Consider the following 18,564-nt stretch of genomic DNA (forward strand, 5'->3'; position numbering starts at 1 on the left):
TGGGTCAATATCTGCCTAATAGGCTGCCCGTTTGTAATTGTCCATCAGCCTCATCAAATTTGTGTCAATCATACTTTGCCGTGGCTGGCGTCTTGACAGCTGTCAGAGTGATAATTATGGAAAGTGATGGAAGATATCAAGGTTCCTTTCCATGAGATGAGGACAACCACAATATCCTTCCTGTTCATGTTCAAAGAGGTAATGTTTCTGTCTTGAAATGTTTGATTAAAACATGCAGATGATTTAAATGTTACCTTTTGTCCGTTATGTGTTTTAATGGTTCCAAAATTCACATTTGACATATATGAAATAATGCACTGGGAGCAGTGTAAAAGCTCTATTGCACTTTTATTAAATTATATAAAAAACATGCAGCAGAGGTGGTAAACAGTCAAACAGTGAGGCTGCAAACACAATCGATGGATTTTCAGAACAGAATGACTCACTGACAGTTGTATTCAGCAGTAATAGACACACTGTACAGTTGCAGGTGAGTGAATGGAAAAGTAATGGTGAGCCAACAATAGTAACAGTACTTGTAGCAAATGTGACTAGTTTGCACGCTTACATTTTCAAAACGTCTCATTACATCCTTTAATGTTGTTGAATGTACACCACAATAAAAGCATTTTTTTTTTTTTTTACTAATTATCCACTGAAATCTGTATCATGGTTTTGTGAACTTGCAGAGGAGAACATCATACTAATGTGAACAGAGGACGTAATGATATAAAGATGAACTTTGCATTCAACACTCCTTCCTTGTCTCCATTCAAACAACCATATGGATGGATATTATGGAGTGTGACCCAAACATCTGGCAAACTGTCAACATTTTTCTTCAAAAAACAAGGCAATATTAAATAGGCATCAACTACAAACATTTCACTTCAGTACTGATATCAAGTAAAAAGATCAGGCACTGGCATGACTTTGTGAACACCACAGTTTTTCTGAATCCTCAACTCAACAGCCCTTTAAAAAAAACAATCCCATATCCTGCATGAAAAACAGAAGCATAAATCAGGACCTGTGAGACTGAAACAAACACTTAATCTGCGTTTGTTAAATGCAGATGACCCATTTTCACAGCAGCAAAAAGATATATGACTTGCCTGCTGACTGGTCAGGTCCATCCATATCCAAATATGTAAATGAAGGACATGCAGCATAAATACACACAACAAGTGCATACTTTTAGCTGTATAATGAAACGGTTCTCAACGCTCGTTTCAACTGGTTAGGTCAGCATCCACAGAGAAGGAGAAGGGTGAACCAGAGAGCTAAAAAAAAAGACAGATACACCTACACATTTTCCGATTGAATGGTCCTTCAGAAAGTGCTCATGGCGATAGAAGTTGAGCAGCACGAGTTCATGTTCTGATTTAACTTTTGTGAAAGTTGAAGAGGAAGGTATGTCGTCAAAAATAACCTTAATAATGATTTTTTTCTTTCACTGCACGTGCTAATTCAACATTCAGTTGTGTCGTCCACAGCTCACGGCTTTAAGGCGAGATTTATCCTTTCAAAACAACATGCCTGCAAATTTCAATAGAGAGATTTACACAATTTAAATACTGAAATAAGACATTTGGACTTACAGTAGTCCCCTACTGTATATATAAAAATACTTCAGACTTTATAACACATCTTTCCACAACAGCATTTACATGAGACAAAATAATAATTTAAAGTTTCAACAAGGTGACTGTACATTAATAATGTGTTGCCCTGCTCTCGGTTTATTTTTCAGGACACCTTGTTTGGCCCTTGAAGGATGCGCGTTACACCCAAACAGAGGCAAAGCATGTCCTCACATTGTCCTCCGAGGGGAACAGCCCAACTGATCAGTGCACTCCATTGAATTACATAATCCAAGAACAATCATGTCATCAGTAACTGGGCTCATCCATCTCTTCGTCGCTCCAGTCAGGCGGTGCGTCTGTTCCAAAGTATCGATCCCCGAAGTTTCCTACGGTGACAAAAAACAGGTTAGTTAAAACATCATGTTTAGATGAAGCACGTCATGTGTACAAAGAGTAAATACAGGGCAAAATAATCAATATGACTCCCTTTTTTCTGTGACTCACCTATGCCAGGTATGATGTGGAACAGATCGTTGACCTTCTTGTCGACAGCTGTGGTGATGATCTTGACCTGTGGGAATGCATAGGCCACTGAGTGGACTCCCATTTCAGCCATGAGCAAAGACACCAGCAGGATCTTGTCCTCCTGAACATCATGGTCCTGAAAAAGCCAAGAAAATAGGCTACATGAGGAAAGCACTCCATGGCAGGCAACCTAGACTTGTGAACAATTAGGCGCACCCACCAGCAGGACTCGAACAGCCATCATGGCTGCAGCTCCCGTCGACACAGTGCAGTCCATCAGAATCACGTGATCTTCACTGATGTCTTTTGGCAGACGCAGGTAATGAAGCTGAAAACGTTTAGAGACAGGATGTGGGTTAATGCCAACACCTAGCCTACATGACCAGTACCATCCTGTAGCATCCTGTATCATGGGTGGCAGTGTGCAGAAATTGAGAACCGAGAATTTCCTGGAAAGCACATGTAGATGAGCAAGAAGTGCCAAACTACAAGAAACTCACTGTGAGATGAATAATGTTATGTGAATATGCACGATGTTGCCAAATTTAGGACATTGAAGGTAATTGTAGGACAATTATAGCAAAAACACAAATTCTACAGCTCATAAATCAGGATTTAAATGTGCACCTCTGGTTCTCCTGTGTCCTGGTTGGTCTGGATGAGGATCTTTCCGATGCGGACGTCTTTGCAGACGGCCCTCAGAGCCGGCTCCATGGTCTCCCCGGCTCGAAGGATAGACACGCCTGTGATCTGAAGAAAAACAAACAACATAGATGAATTAAACAGAGGTTAGCTGCATCAGTCTGGGTCGAGACAAAACTCTTCTGAATGCTCTTTAAGATAAAAAATAAAATAAAATAAGAAAGTTGAGAAGACGGCAGGATGTAAATGGAGTTCACTCACCCTCTTCCCGTGGAAAGTTCTGCCTTCATAATCCTCTCCCTGGGGGGTCTGGACTGTGTGGACCTGAGATAACATTAAAAATCAGAACAGTATGAGCACAGTGCTGATTGCTATAGTGAGCTTTAGGAGTCATGAAAAATAGTTTGTGACCAGCTACATTGAATTTCAAACTCTCAGTCACGTGTGTGTTTGTGTATCTTACAGTTAAGGTATGGAAACTTTCCATTGTGGTGACTAGACAAGTTTCCATGCTCATGCGTGCGTCTATCTGATTCTCTTTATCGCAAATACACACACTTATTCTTTTTCCATTAATCTTCATCTTTTAATACTCTTCCCACATTTCAAGGCCACGTTATGTACTGTGTCTCACTCTGTCGCTGTGTCTTGTCAGCTCTTTGCCTATCCATCAGTTATCTAACACTTCATTTCTCCTACACATGTCTCCATCTCCGCCCAGGTATCTAATGGTTCAGAGTCCTACTTAATACAAAGGATTACAGAACCTTCATGCAGTGCTATGAATTAATTAACAGTGTCTGTCAGTGTTTGGCACCTGTGAGGGGAGGAAGGAGAGCGCTCGCTCGATCAGCAGACGCATCAACCTCTTGGAGTAGAAGATGAACTCATCGCGGCTGGTTTCCTTGTTTCTACATGTGGGTGATTAGGAACCATACAAGATTTATAACGCCGTTAGCTGCTGTGCGCTGCACACTCCTTATTTAATGGAAACACATGTAGCTGTTCATGTAACAAATCCTGTTTCTCAGCGTTTACCTGATGATGGTGTGCATGCCCCTGACCTGGGGCGTGCTCTCTAGAACGCTGAGGGTCTGGGGGAGGGGCTGGGCCTGGTGTGCAGAAGCCAGGGCTGCCCTGTAACCACGGAAACAAATAGGAGAATGGGGATTGGTGCAGGGTGAGAGAAGTGGAAAGAGGGAAGATGGACACATGAACTCAATACACATAAACATTTTGCACGCATTTGTACGATACATAATGTGTGCACATCCAGAAAACAAACACACACACACACACACAGACATGTAAGCACATGCAAAAATCAAGATACAACAGAAATCATTTTTCAATAGTAGTTAGAGGAAAGTTGATATTGGTAGTGTGTAACCACTGTAGCAGGATTACTTGGGAAAAGGCAGATGCACAAAATTGCAAAGCACACAGTGCCTGTGTTGAGTGTTTTAGTGGAAAATTACAACAGCACAGAGACCATGATGATGGAAAAGAAGTTAGACAGGTCAACTGATCCGTTTAAAAATTACTAACATAATACATATGGATTTGAAATAAAAGAAAAATTCACTGTGTAATATACATAAATGCATGATGATTATTTTCCATGATAGGTCTCTACTACGTGTAATAATTCCCTGGGACTCCACACATAAATATTAGGTTTGAATATCTAGTTAGCCTAGGTCTACCCTGGGCTCTATAGAGGAACAGACACACTGTTACTCAGTGATGCAGTCATGTTGACACTACAGTATCCACGATGTCACTGAGAAACACATTAGCCAGATGCAAAGAAAAGAGAAATCATAGCAAATCTGCTCACATATCCCAGCGAAGTTTCCTCTATGGGGAGAGTTTTTTGACGAAACAACAACACCAATGACAACAGAAGGGGACACAGAAAGACAAAAAAAGAAAAAAAAAAACAGACAAGAGGAGGAAAAAATGAGAAGAGACACAACATCAGGTGGATGAAGGGATGAAGGGACGATCGCACACAGTGAGAAGTGTGACAGCGGAGGCTTGAAAATGTCAAATGTCTCGAAAATAACGCTCACCACCAAGGTAGGCTGATGTTTTAAGTCAAATAATAGTCTACATGTTCTCAATTTGTACGTGCATCATGATTCAGAGAAGAAATGCAGTAACGGGCCGTGCTTTCAAAGATCTTTGCAGATGCTTGGGCAAAACAGACAAAAGTTTTTAAACAGATTCTGATGTCTATGCACATGCATCCACTGTGTGTTCGCGTGGGAGGTGCGCAAGCTATCGTGTGGCTGTCACTCTTTCACCATGTAGAACAGTAAAGGTTGGTATTTCAGCTCACAGGCCCCAGCACATCCTGTGTCTAAAGACAGACACCAACCTCACTTCCTCTCTCTCTGTCTCAGATGCTGTGGCCGACATTCAATGGAAAAACTCAGTGCTTTGTAGTAGGGTATTGGAAACTTTCTCTGTGGCTGAGGTATATGATAGTCAACAATAGCTGTAGCAAGAGCTTCCTCTCTCTCGCTTTCTGTTATAGTCACTCTCTTCTTCATGTTGTCGCTGAAAGGAGGGGTCAGTGACTTGACTCATTGGTGTATTTTTAGACACAGAAGGCAGGAAGAGTGTGAGTTGTCATTTCTCTAGTACGTAGAGAGAAGGAAAACCAACATCTTTGCATTAAATGCTGGCTGCACCACACCAAATCCAAACTTCTGATCTTAGTTCGACTGCCCAATGGTGTCAGCAGCTTTCATGCAGTTTTTATATTCATTCAATGCTGGTGTGGACGAAGTCTTTACAATATTTTTGGCACAGGCTTGTTACTGATGACTAATTAGGTATATCTGCTCTAGAGATACAACAGTGCCGCCTGGTGATGTGCCATGCAGCCAGCAGATCAGTGGAAGGTAGAGGTTGGTTTTGCTGGCTTATGTTCCTCTCTCTCCCAGTAAGGAGCTGGAGCAGTCGGGGAACTGGACAGATGGTGAGGAGAGAAAGATAGACAGGATAAAGGCCACTCTACCTGACGCTGAGCTCGCGCTGTGAGCCATGGAGGGATTTGGGGTGGTGGTGGAGAGAGAGTGAGAGAGCAGTCCATCAGCAGCATGTGTGTAAATGTGTGTGTGTATAGCAGGGAGGGAACAAGGCAAACTGTACTGTGGCACAAAGTGCTCCCCCTGAGCAAAAATGCCTCTGGTGACAATCAGTGCATGTTGCACAACAGATCCAAAAGTCAAAACAGCAACAACACTCGGTTCACTGTTGCAGGGCTTCTTGTGAAGAGCAAGCAGAATGAAATATGGAGACGGGATTTCTATTACGGCCGTGCAATTAATGGCGCATAATTATGTATCAGGATTTAAGTGATGCACAATAAGAAATGTGATGTCATCAATTCACCTGAAAACTTTTAAAACACTTTTCCTCCAAAATAAATGATCAGCGTGGAGCTACAAATGTCTGCAGACTCTTGTTTCATCTTTTTTCCTGTTGATTTTTTTCAGCCAGCTCGTCATTACAACACGTATACCATTCACCAACTTCTGTCCTGAGTGCGTATTTAAAGGGCCATACTCACATTCTTAACACATTTTAGAATATTTACTACTACTACTACAACTACATATTTGGCAAACATCTTTCTTTGTCCTAAAAGTGAAAATACAATATTTGGCTCCAGATTCAGACTCTTATCAGATGATGACTGTCAAGTATTTATTCTGTGTTCTTATCATTAGGACTGTAACTGTGATCAGGGGTCATTAAGTACTAATTTGCAAATTTTAAACCACAATAACACACAGACAGCAAGAGTGAAGGCATAAGAGTTGCATCAAATAAGTAAAAAGAAACTGAGAAAACATTAGCATTCTGTTCAAAATTGCAATAGTTTTTCCTAAAACAAACACAATTACAATTGAGGATTATTCTGGACTACGGTTAATGAGTGCTTTTCACAATACTTAGCAAAATAATATATTTCAGTCTCACTTTTCTGTTCTAACTTCCTGAACAAGCCTGGAGCAATCGTGCACATTCAGCCTCCCTGAAAATATGTGCAATGTCTTTTCTGTCCACTAGAGGGAGTGACAGAACTTGTAATTACTGACAAAAAAGGGCTGCTTTCAACTACACCCAGCAAATCACCCACCGACTAAACTCACAGCAAGATGTTTTTAATCAGAAACCAAGCCATAAAAAAAATACCACCAGGGAGGATGAATGCAGGGTCATAATTCCCTTCTGTGCATTCACATGCACTTGTGATATAAACCTGCATGACACATGCTGTGTGCCGGTGTGTGCGTGCAAGTATGTAGGTAGGCCTTTAAGTGTGACCTCTCTTACCTCCTCCAGCTGACTGTGGACATGCTGCACGATCAAATCAATGGCCACCATGTTGCCACCACCTGACGGCACGACAAACACAAAACAAAGAGCCATGGAATCAGAAGGAGTTTGCAAACATAGAACTTAATCAGCAATAAAATGAACATTTGACTAAATTCCAAAGGAAACATACTTGAGTATATTACTTCCTTAGTTGCACTGTTCATTGAGTTTTCTCCTTTTTATATTACTACTATCATAGTAACCCTTATGTAATACTGAACCTGTATACGCACCACGAGGAACCACAATATCTGCCAGGCGCATGGTGGGTTCAATGTACTGCTCAAATGCTGGCTTGACAAACTTGTTGTACTGCTTGATGACACCTTCAATGTCTCTGCCCCTCTCTGTAATATCCCTCCGCAACCGACGCACCAGCCGGATGTCAGAGTCTGTGTCCACAAAAATCTTCATGTCCAGCAACTGACAGGAGAACATGAATCAGAGAGAAAATGTTAGGCTGAGTTTTATAGCACACATTCCCACAAAGAAAATGACGAGCTAAATACACCTTCTGGATCCTATTTCTAGCTTCTTCGTAGTGTTTTACGGTCAAACTCTGGGAGCACAGTTTTGCTTACAGATGTGTTATGATATATAATTTATGTCAAGACTTTTTAAAGTTGAAGTTTGCTGAGCTTGCAAAATCCCTTTTTCTACACAGAAAAATGTATCTTGAAATGAGTTTGATTTGAATTAATGCAAAAATTCCCCCCGACAAGGACAATTTAGCTGTTGAAACGCTGTTTTCTTTTAAAATGAAAGATCACAATGGGGCTTCAAGTGTGTGGTGGCTCTTAATTAACCTTTATAATTTATTCTGTTTATTTCTGTCAGCTGGCAACTCATTACAAGAAGTACGTGCTTGACCTACTTCTGTCCTGAAAGCAAGATTAAAGGGCCAATGTTTTTTTGTTTTTTTTAGCACAGAAGTTGCAGACATATTCATATTTATATTGAACAACTGGTAAATGAAAAATAAGCATTTTCAACTCATAATTATTGAAAAAACTCTTTTCTCCAGTGCTTATAATTATATCTCATATCAACAGACCTTTAACAGCAATTGGAAACATTAACCTGTCTGTATTACTGTGTGTATTAAAATATCTGCCAATCAGTTTCCCAGTAACAGGCAGGCATAATGATAGGAGATACAACCATTAAAAAAGTGTCATTTACAGCTGAAAAATAAACCTGTCAGTGTGTGCTGTTGGACAAAGTACGTGATGCAGTTTCATATTCACTTTAAACATACAGTATCTCTGGCATTTGGCAACATACATGCAGATATCAGTATATCTGTGACATCGGCCGATTTATCGTTCCAATCCTGCGGTTTGAATTTTGAATTTGCTTACATTTAAATGGAAAACTGTGCATTTAGAATGCTTGATAACATTCTGCATACACAACACAGACGGGCGTAAGTGTATAAAACTGGGGGGAAAAAGCCCCCTCCCACATATGCACAGAAAAGCATGTCTGACCACATGCACAGATAAATATAAGGCTGACTCCAGCACCTTCCACAGGCCAGCTGAACATGTTAGAGGACGATAACCTTGCCCTACCTGCAAGAGCTTTTTATCTGTGAAGGCCATGATTCCCTCGAAGATGATAACACTCGCTCCATATACGGTTTTCTGTGGTGGACACACGTGCATGTATTATTACAGGACAATGTACATACTCAGTAAATGGATGTAGAGAAAGTAGACGAATATGCATTTTGCAACAATCATCATGATGAGAATGTGACCGCTGATGAGAGAATGTGTAACTGTAGTTAATGGACATTAAAGTATAAAAACAAGAAGACAGAAATCACAGTAATGGTTTGTCAGTGACCATCTGGAGTAGCAGATTTGCAATGTGACTCTAAACCTCTAGTGACGGAGATTAAAACCCTCTTAGGTAATCGAGAAACTGAGATTATATTCAGCAACTCTGACATGCCACTCATTAACTTACAAAGTGCATTGCCGTGTGTGCGTGCGTGTTCATGCTTACCCACTCCTTCTGCCTCCCATGAGTTGTAAAGTCATACACAGGGATTTTCACGCTCTTGCCCTGTTTGAGCTTGCGCAGGGTGTGTGTCAGCAAATCAAAGTCAAAGGCATCAGGGTGGTCAAAGTTATAGTCATTACTGGCTGCCAGAGTCTGCTGTTCTGAGGACAGGACCTGAGGATCACAACAACGTTGGAATGACTTTACAGTTAACTTGCCACCGTCACGATGCTTTCCAAGCACAATGAAAAATGGTTAGCCGAGCAAAGCACGTGTATGTCTCAGTCCTGGCTCTCTTTGCTTATTAAGAATAACGACTGATAAAACAATTTCATGTAAATGCATCGTAATAAAACAAAGGATGAAATACTGCTTTGGCACATAATTCATTTAAGCTTGTGCAAAAACACTTGGACACAAATTGCTGTTCAAGAGCAGTTGAAGTTAGGGGACCTAAATTTAGGAGAACATCATGCGCCACTGTGACGTCTGTACCAGGAGGTGTGTGTGTGTGTGTGTGTGTGTGTGTGTGTGTGTGTATGTGTGTGTGCGCCCTTAGGGTGGTTGAGCATTAAAATCCTAGATCTGGTATTTGGCAGTTTCAGAACAGCGACACCCCCTTCTCAAATGAACTGATTACACACTTAATATGATAAACCAGTGTTACAGGCTTTCTGGGGGCTGTGTGCAAACATGAGGAAACCCCAACAGAAGAACAGGAGATATAAATTAAAGGATACAAATACTCAACAAAATGTTCTGGATGCCGACCTCTGGTACTGCAGTGTGGTGAAGGCTACAGTCCCACTGGCCAGTGGTAAATCCCTCCCACTCTGCACAGTCTGAACCGCTGTTGTCAGATTGTGACTGGATTACATAACCAGAGAGTGGGTGGAGGTATAGAGGGGCAAGAATGATGGCTCTTGCTTGATTGCTCTCCACCACTCATTTTCCCTCCCCAATTCGCTCACCACTGTACTTCTCCTTTGACTCATCCGCCTCCTAATATTTTATCCTTTCCGTTTCCTTTCTCTCCCGTCACTCCTCTTATCCTAATTTTCCTTCTGGGATCCAAAGGCAATCCTATTTTCTCTCTTTCACTCTGTCTTCTGCACTCAGTCTCACTCTTTCCAACCCTTCCTTCAGGCCACTCGGGGGTTAGCAGCCATATACTGTAGGACATAAATGAAGGGAGGAAGTGACTTCTTGGACTCATGTGATGTAAAGATTTTATCTAGAAACACTTGGATTGATTTAAGGACATGCACAAACATGACCCCCTTTACACCTTTCATTAAAATGCATTTTGGGTGATTGGATTTACAGATGTAAATGCACCTAAGAAGAATAAGAAGAAGGAGGAGGAGGAGAAACTGGACAGAGTGAATGGATCTCAGATACAATCTGAATATGAGACGCATTCTACTGCAAGGTATAAAGGGGGTCAAAGTTCAGGTAAACCTATTTTTTAAGTAATAGGCATCCAGTATCTTGACATTACAGTATTTATAAACAGGTGCATGGTTGCATGCAACTGGACACACACACACCATCAATACATAGCAAACATACTTCACACATATGCCCACCTTGTAAAAAGAGTCCATAGACAGCAGCACAACCCACGGCACATCTAGAGCTTCAATTATTTTCCTGGCCACAGTTGTCTTTCCTGAAGCGCTGCCGCCACACAAGCCTGTAAGACCAGGAAGACATTGCATAACGCTTGCATACATGTTCAATGGCACAAGCGTAATTTTAAAATTCCTTTGCTTACTGGGAGTGTACAATACTAGTGCTAGCTTGACAGGACACACTGCGTGTTGAGGTTGCTTCAGGCTATCATTTGCATGTCAGAGGCAGGCAGAAACAAGGAACCGGGCTTTCTCTAAGGTTTGTAAGGTTCTTTAAAGGGACAATTTACCTCAAAATCAAAACCACATTTTGTTTCCTCTAACCTGTGATGTTATTTATCCATCTAGATTGTTTTGGTGTGCGTTGCTGAGGTCTGGCGATACTGGCAGTGGAGATGTCTGCCTTCTCAGAAATATAATGGAATTACATGGCTTGTGGTGTTCAAAGCAGCTATACAGTACATTTTCATGAGCAGCTTCATGTAGGGACTATTTTCTTCCTATTGAACGATCCCCATCAATGCTATCACTACACAGACGGAAGTGTGCATCTACACCCCTAACACTAGTCTGACACTGCTCACTTGTGGAGATTAGTTTATAGCAAACCGATACTGCTGCTGAATGCTACATCTCAGCCAAGGAGGACACCATTAATGTTTACAACCTGTGCTGTCACAAGCACAAGTCTCTTGTCCGTGAGTAGACGTACACTTCACAGTGATGCAGCTGGTGGAGGTAGCTAGGCTGACAGAAAGCACTACAGGTAAAAGAAAAAAAAAAAGCTTGGGATTTTGAGGTGACCTGTCCCTTTAAGGTAAAAATCCCCATTAACATCTGAAGGTATTTACAGAAATTCAATTCCTTTGCTCAAAACACTGTCCTGCTATATGTATAATACCTCTAGAGCAACAAAGCAGAGCCACATCTAACACATTTAAAATGTCAATAGCGACACTGAATGAGCCTGTCAATACCCATTAGCAATAAATGCGGTGACTGCTTCTTTCTGCAGAACACACTTCTTATCTGCTTGTACGGAGTATCTGTTAACTTTGTGTCCAACACAATGCAGGTGTCCGAAACACCTACACGCTCAAAACTGGAATAGTAAGGTGGTCAATTCTTCAGAGTTAGACTTAATATTCAGTTCTTGATTTAGTCTAGGGCTGCTTTATCCTTCAGCATCAAGAACTCACTCTTAAAAAGACTGTATTAAAGGACTGTATAAGGATTCTGATATATGAGAACGCAAAGTTTTAGGAGAATTTACTCTGAATGAAACAAAGACATAGAAGGAATAAAACACCAGTGTTGCTCCACCGTGAAATCCATTTCTGTGAGTGTCGTACCAATGACGAAGGCCTCTTTGGACTGTGTTCCATGCTCGTTATACCAGGGTGGGCGGCCGGCAGTGTAGATGGTTCGTTTGGAGGTGCGTAGGAGAGGAGGCTCAGACTTGCACTGGCTGGTGGTCCTTTTTCTGGGTGAAAGGCCTGTGCTTACTGCGGGGAGAAGCCGGTCCAGTGATCCCTCACCACCTCCACTGGAAAGCAACAAACACAGTGTTGAGTTTGCAAATCATTTTCTAGAACTGGACAAATTACTGGTCTTGCACACAAATCTGTACACCTTTAAAAAGGAGCAATTTCTTGTTTGTTGGTTGTTGTTCTTTTCCCAAGCATAAGCAAAAGCACCATCATTATGAACAAGTCCATCTTATCAAGTGATATGTAATTAAACAGCTTTTGGTCTCGGTGGATTTCATTTAACTTAATAAACTGCACAGTGAAAGACAGCACAACACCATAGTACCACTGCTCATTAGTGCGCTTGTGTCAAGAGTTGTATCTGGACAGTGGTGACAGTCTGTGTTAAACAGGCAATAAGGCATGGCAAGAACAAGATAGTCATGACAATAAGACACAAATATAATCTACAGCATCGTCTTTAATTAAAAGCTCCTTCATTGTCTCCAAGTGTGTGATGCATGATTGCAACACACACAGCAACAAACAGACACACACCGACAAATGTCAGCTTGAGTGTGTAACAGTGGGATGGACTTAAAATAACAGTGACCCAGTTAACTGACAGGAAAAAAGACGAATTACAATATGGACATGTTCAATATCCAAATCGCTCAAGCCGCAATTTTTTGAAAAAGGTAAAATGCGTCACAACATACATAATAAATGAAGCATTGTGGTGTAACAGCAATGCCCCGGCCTAAAAATCAGATTCTCCAGACATAAAGGAGCATGCTGGTTTGGTACAGACCCCAGCAAAAATCACATCCTAATCACTTTTGGATTTTTTTTCTTTGAAAATATCGCAATCACAATATGTGAAAAGTGTCACAAAATGTGAAAGCCAAATCTGTCTTTAAAGGAAAAAATAATATATTTATATATATTGTTGAGCCCTAGTTAATGTTTAGTTTTTACATTACACCTGTTCAACAGGTGAGCTTAGTCCAGTCGAAAGTATGCTGCTGGTATCAAAGTTCATTGTACAGTATATTACCTGGGTGGGAAAACGCTGTCTCAACTATGTCGACTGCCGAGGGAGTAACCAATAACTAATACCACAGGACTAATGTGTTACCATAGATAACAACATGAAAAGGTCCTCATAAACAAATGACAACAAACTCATTCCAAACAGGTTTGAGACTCTTGTGGGAGCTGGTGAACGAGCATGAACTATTCAAACAAGCAAAACACGTTGGTCAACCACTTCGTCTGCGCAACTCAATAACAACACTGATGACAAAATTTATGTTACATAGTGCAAGCATCCTGTATTTCAACACTAAATAACTGCATCTACAGACTTTTGCAATGACTTTGCAACTTTTGCCATAGCATCTTGCAATATAGACACTAACTGCTTCACTCAGAGAGGAGGAGTTTAATTTTCTGACATGACAAGAGGAATGTGGAGAAGAATGAGCATTAACATTCAGTTAATGTTTGTGACTAATTAAGATTCAGAGCAGAGAACAACAGTACAAAGAACTGGTCTAACCCATTGCTCAGTAACTCTACTTCCCCTGAAAAACTGTCTTCATAACTGTCATTACAGTTTAGTATGAATAAGTCATGTGGTGCATTATCTAAACAAAATATTACAGCCTCAAGAAAAACTACTTGGGCATAGTCAGTGAAGCAGCTATTTTCAATTCCCTGATGTCAATAAGAAATAGCACAAGACGTATCACCAAGTAGCAAGAAAACAAATGCAGCATTAGCTGTTTTACAAACACGTTTCTTTGAGTCTGAAGTCTAAAGTCTTAAGTCTAACCAGGTTACAGTTGCTAACAACACTTACTGCAGTATCGGAGACATCCACACTTCATGCAGCGAGGACTGTAAAAATCCATAAGCCATAACTACAGTAGGCCATATAAGAGAGCAGTCCTAGATGTTCTTCTGTCTATTTCTCTGTTATTCAGTCAACTCTCAGCTTCCACATCTTTATACAGGCCACACACCCATCCAGGTGGAGTGTCAAGAGGTCAGAAGGGGAAGCAAACAAGAGCGAGCAAAGATTTATCTTATCGCACCAAGGGCACCTGAGCCTGGATGGAGGCAGGGAGTGGGCTAAAAACTGAGAGGAACACACAGACCACGCATGAGGCATAGCACACTGCGCCTGGGTTATCAGTTAAAACCAAACCAGGGTGCTATAAAAGATTAGCCCAGCTGACTGGGCTGAATCATACCCTTGTTCAGTGGTTACAGTTATAGTGCTGCTAAACATTACACGCACTCATCTATGAATGACAACTTTGTGAAAAGAAAAGGGTTGTCAAGAGGTAACAGTGCACGGTACCTGAGAGCAGACTGCCTGAGCAGACATGGGGGACCATCTGAGCGGTAAATAAGTCAAAGGGTCATAGCTGACACTATATGTTCTTTCTTTTGCCCTCCTTAATAAACCCAAGACTCTTGACTTTGTGGGAGCTCTTTATAAATATGAATCAAAGACAACACAAATCCACAATGGTATTAATTTAACAAAAGCCGACTTTAAATCTACAACTTCTCAGTTCAGTTTGTGTTATGAGTGCGGCATACAGCTTAAATCAATATATATACAGATATATATGATGACATATTTCTGAAAAATGAAAAGCAATTGAACCGTTCATCCAAATAAACAGTATTCTACTGTCATTGCATCGGACAAAACTCCTCACACCTAAAACAAAACTTAACCAGCTCTACACTTTTCCATTACAATTTGTGTTGAGTCATTAAACAGACTATTACACAAAAAATTACACCCAAATTCATGTCACTAAGTGACAGATGCAAACTTTCCCAAACCATGTTAACAAAAGCCTAACCGCTATACGCTCAGACACCTATAGGCATTCTATAGTGGTCTATCCCGTCTGTCCACATTTGGAAAAGAGAGCACTTTACACACTTTTTTTCTCTTACAGTGCTGATGGGAAAACACTTACTTGTTTAGTACACCTGAGAATACTAGAATGAAAAGACGAAAAAAAAGTATATAAATAAATATAATGCACTTACCTGCCATCAGATCTTAGAGTCCAACAGCCAGATATTCTAGCTCCTGAGTAAGCCGGTAGCGAGTTCATAACTGGAGAAAAATACAAGGGAGTTTTCCACTGTGTGTACTCCACTAGTTGTGTTTTAGACCTATATTACTGTCAACAGGTATACTAGGTATACATTTACACTGAAGGACAATAAAGCACTTAACAGCCCTGCCCTCTGGTACAACCCATCCAGAGAGAGAAACAGAAAGAGAGAGAGAGGTTGGGAGATATCGAGGGGTATCAGCTTAGATGAGAAACGAAACTTTAAGCATCTTTTTAGCTTTCTGTTTCGTCCATTCAGTGGAGCAACAGAGGGAGAGAGAAGGCACTGCAGCTTGGTAGAGAGAGTGCACTCAGTGTGAAACTACAGCACAGCTTTTCCCTCCTCTTTCACTCGCTCTCCACTCCTCCCCTCGCTGGTCCGGCCAACAAATGTAAGAGGATAACCTACCCTCCAGATTATGTTCATTAGGTGATATTAATAGCATCAGGTTAGAGCCAGACCTTCCCACTCCTGGCACACACACACACACACTCACAAACACACACATGCCAAGCTTGGGTCATCTGTCTTTGACAGTCAGTGTCGCAATATGTGGCTGGAGGTGAAAGAGGGACCAGAAGAGAGCGACAGAGACACCAGGAAACAAAACGGAGGGGGGGCAGAAAAAAAAGGGAAGGAATAGAAAACAGTGAGCCATTATTCTCCTCTGATGTTGACACAGTTGAGCGAATGTATAACAGAGACGCTCCAGGCTCTGTTTGGGAGGTGAAGAGTGGGAGAAATGGAGAGGGGAGAGAGAGAATACAAGACAGGCTAAGGGCAGAGGGGAGGCAATGTGCTTTTTCCCCTGCAGGGACTCGCCATGTCTCTATGTGCCTTTCACCGGAGTCTGGAGACGTCAGCAAGGCGGCAAACAAACACACACGCACGCACGCACGCACGCACGCACGCACGCACACACACACACACACACACACACACACACACACACACACACACACACACAGCAACGCCCCCTCACAGTTAAGAGTGGGGAATAAACAGCATGATGAAACCCAACGCTACCTCTCCTGCTCTGTCAGCTGACAGTCTGAGGAATAGCCCTTGGCAATGCACACATACTACACCTAAACACACACACACACACACACACACACACACACACACACACACACACACACACACACACACACACACCAACAGTCTTCCCAGGCCATGTCTGTCTTGTTATGCAGACAAACAGATCATTATTCTCAGAGATCAGAGGAGACAGACTAATTGTTTTCCAGGCCACAGCATCAGAACCACACTGCTTAGAGAAGCTACTAGATAGGATTTAAACCAACATTTAAAGCATTTCCAAATATTTGGAGTTTGGACTTGACAAGACCTCATTTCAGTTTACTTCCTTGTTAAAGCCACAGGGGAGAGACACAAGGGAATACAGTGTTTTCTCTGATCTTCAATGTAGTTTTGGGACTGCTGCTGTTGCTTTAAACTGCAGTCAGAAGACAGCTGCAAAGCAAGAAAGCCACATCGAAACAAGATGCCTGAACTGGTTGCTATGCCAAACATTCAGCTATCTCACTATGGCTACAGAGACGCACAGAAGGGTCACAGTCCCAGCTGTAGTAAAACTTACTAATATTGCAAGTGCAGAGAGAGAGAAATGTTGACTATTTGTCAGACACAGCATATAATGTAGAACAAATCCACTTGTCTCTTATGACCCATTTAAACTTTAATAATTTAGTCATTAAAGTAACTGAAAGTCTTAAAAGTCACATGACCCAAACTCCAAATGCTTATCTATTTTAGAAAATAGGACAGAGTTATGTAAGCAGCTATCTATACATAGGGTGGACAAAATAACTTGTTCAATAAGGTGTAAATTATTACCTTAACAGTGCAGTTAAATATAATCTCTGCAAAGCTTATGCTGTCTGATTTCTGTAGTGTATCAGGAAGGTGTTGATTCATCTGGTGATTTCTGAGGCGATAGTTTGTGGTGGTTTTGTGTCAAATGACAGTTTATTCACCTGAAAGTTGTGCTTACAAATTTGTGCCAATTTCACATCACTTTCAAACTTGTGCATTTAATCGCAGCTACTCACTAAATATCTTTGAGTTTTGTTTTGTTTTTTTTTCCCCCAGCTATATTACTGTAAACAAAGTTTTGCCATGTTAAATGTAACCATGTGAGTATAACTGTAATGCTTGTGGTTCCGGTTTAGAGAGTCTACTAAACAGGAAAGAACCCTCAGTGGATAGATCAATGCAGTACCGCCCTCTTGTGGCTCAACAGGGTACCAAGTTGTAGGCTGGTATTAATGTGGGTGGTTTCGGGAACCTGACAAACTGGGTCAATGTGACAGCATGATATCTGTATGTATATTCACTTGTACTATTAGCTACCTTAAGCGACATGTCTGACCAACTATTTCCCCCTGAGAGGAGGGAATGTGTTCAGAAATTAGCCATTTACTGAGGTCGCCGTGCCACCAGAAAACGCCATGCTTCTCCTATGTGAGCTGTCTTCCTGCTTTATTCAGGCTTATCTGTTCTCTCTAGCTACACCCGATACACGCTACGTTAGCATACACGTGGTGACGTTAAGTGTTTTCAATTATCCCGTTGTGTTTTCATGGTTGGAGTAGATGACAATGAAGTTGTGTTAGAGGGGGCACCTCGTGTAAAGTGTCCACTGCTATAAGTGAAAGAGAGGACAAACCGACGAACTAAAAGTAGACCGAGTTTCGATGGCATCTGTTATTAACTAACAGTTACACCGTGACTTCCTGATTGCCATTACAGGGACATGTCACTTATGTATAAGGTGCAACGACTGTACCCATAAGGCATACAGTGTGACAGGTCGTGTTTGCGTTAAGATGCTGAGCCAAACTGTCAGCGAAAATGTTTCGAAAAGTCGCCCAAAAAATCGCTATGTGATTCCAATGGCTTCGGAATAGCCCCCAAAATTTACCTGTTCGGTACAGAGGAAGTTTTCTCGTCGTTCTCCATCTTTGCGAGCCTTTCTTCCCTGCTAACGGCAGACATTGCTATTCTATTGACAATCAGTTCTTGGGCGAGCGCACTCAGCGCTGAGGCATCATGGGACTCGTAGGCGTATCGTCCTTCACCAGCGTAAGGCTACGCCTGTATCGTCCCGAGATGGACTTCAAGCCC

At 41.5% G+C, this 18,564-nt stretch overlaps 1 protein-coding gene across 4 annotated transcripts; it reads right to left on the reverse strand.

Moving 5' to 3' along the window:
- Positions 1-329: 329 nt before the first annotated feature.
- uckl1b (uridine-cytidine kinase 1-like 1b) lies at positions 330-18,476 on the reverse strand. 4 transcript variants are annotated; one of them, XM_070968068.1, is made up of 16 exons: positions 18,362-18,417; positions 15,343-15,412; positions 12,148-12,341; positions 10,751-10,857; positions 9,165-9,335; positions 8,726-8,797; positions 7,385-7,574; positions 7,107-7,168; positions 4,594-4,613; positions 3,792-3,890; positions 3,571-3,664; positions 3,015-3,077; positions 2,739-2,861; positions 2,332-2,439; positions 2,091-2,247; positions 330-1,972 (listed from the first exon to the last, which is right to left on the reverse strand). In XM_070968068.1, exons 2-16 carry the CDS (start codon positions 15,408-15,410, stop codon positions 1,893-1,895), a joined length of 1,608 nt encoding a protein of 535 aa, XP_070824169.1. In that variant the 5' UTR covers positions 15,411-15,412; positions 18,362-18,417; the 3' UTR covers positions 330-1,892. The 4 variants fall into 4 exon arrangements, with proteins under 4 accessions (XP_070824169.1, XP_070824166.1, XP_070824167.1 ...); XM_070968065.1 differs by lacking the exon at positions 15,343-15,412 and having other exon boundaries at positions 18,362-18,476; XM_070968066.1 differs by lacking the exons at positions 4,594-4,613; positions 15,343-15,412 and adding an exon at positions 5,782-5,798 and having other exon boundaries at positions 18,362-18,476.
- Between the last annotated feature and the right edge of the window lie 88 nt (positions 18,477-18,564).

The sequence above is a fragment of the Chaetodon trifascialis genome, chromosome 8, assembly GCF_039877785.1.
Source record: "Chaetodon trifascialis isolate fChaTrf1 chromosome 8, fChaTrf1.hap1, whole genome shotgun sequence".
In the NCBI taxonomy this organism is placed as follows: Eukaryota; Metazoa; Chordata; class Actinopteri; order Chaetodontiformes; family Chaetodontidae; genus Chaetodon; species Chaetodon trifascialis.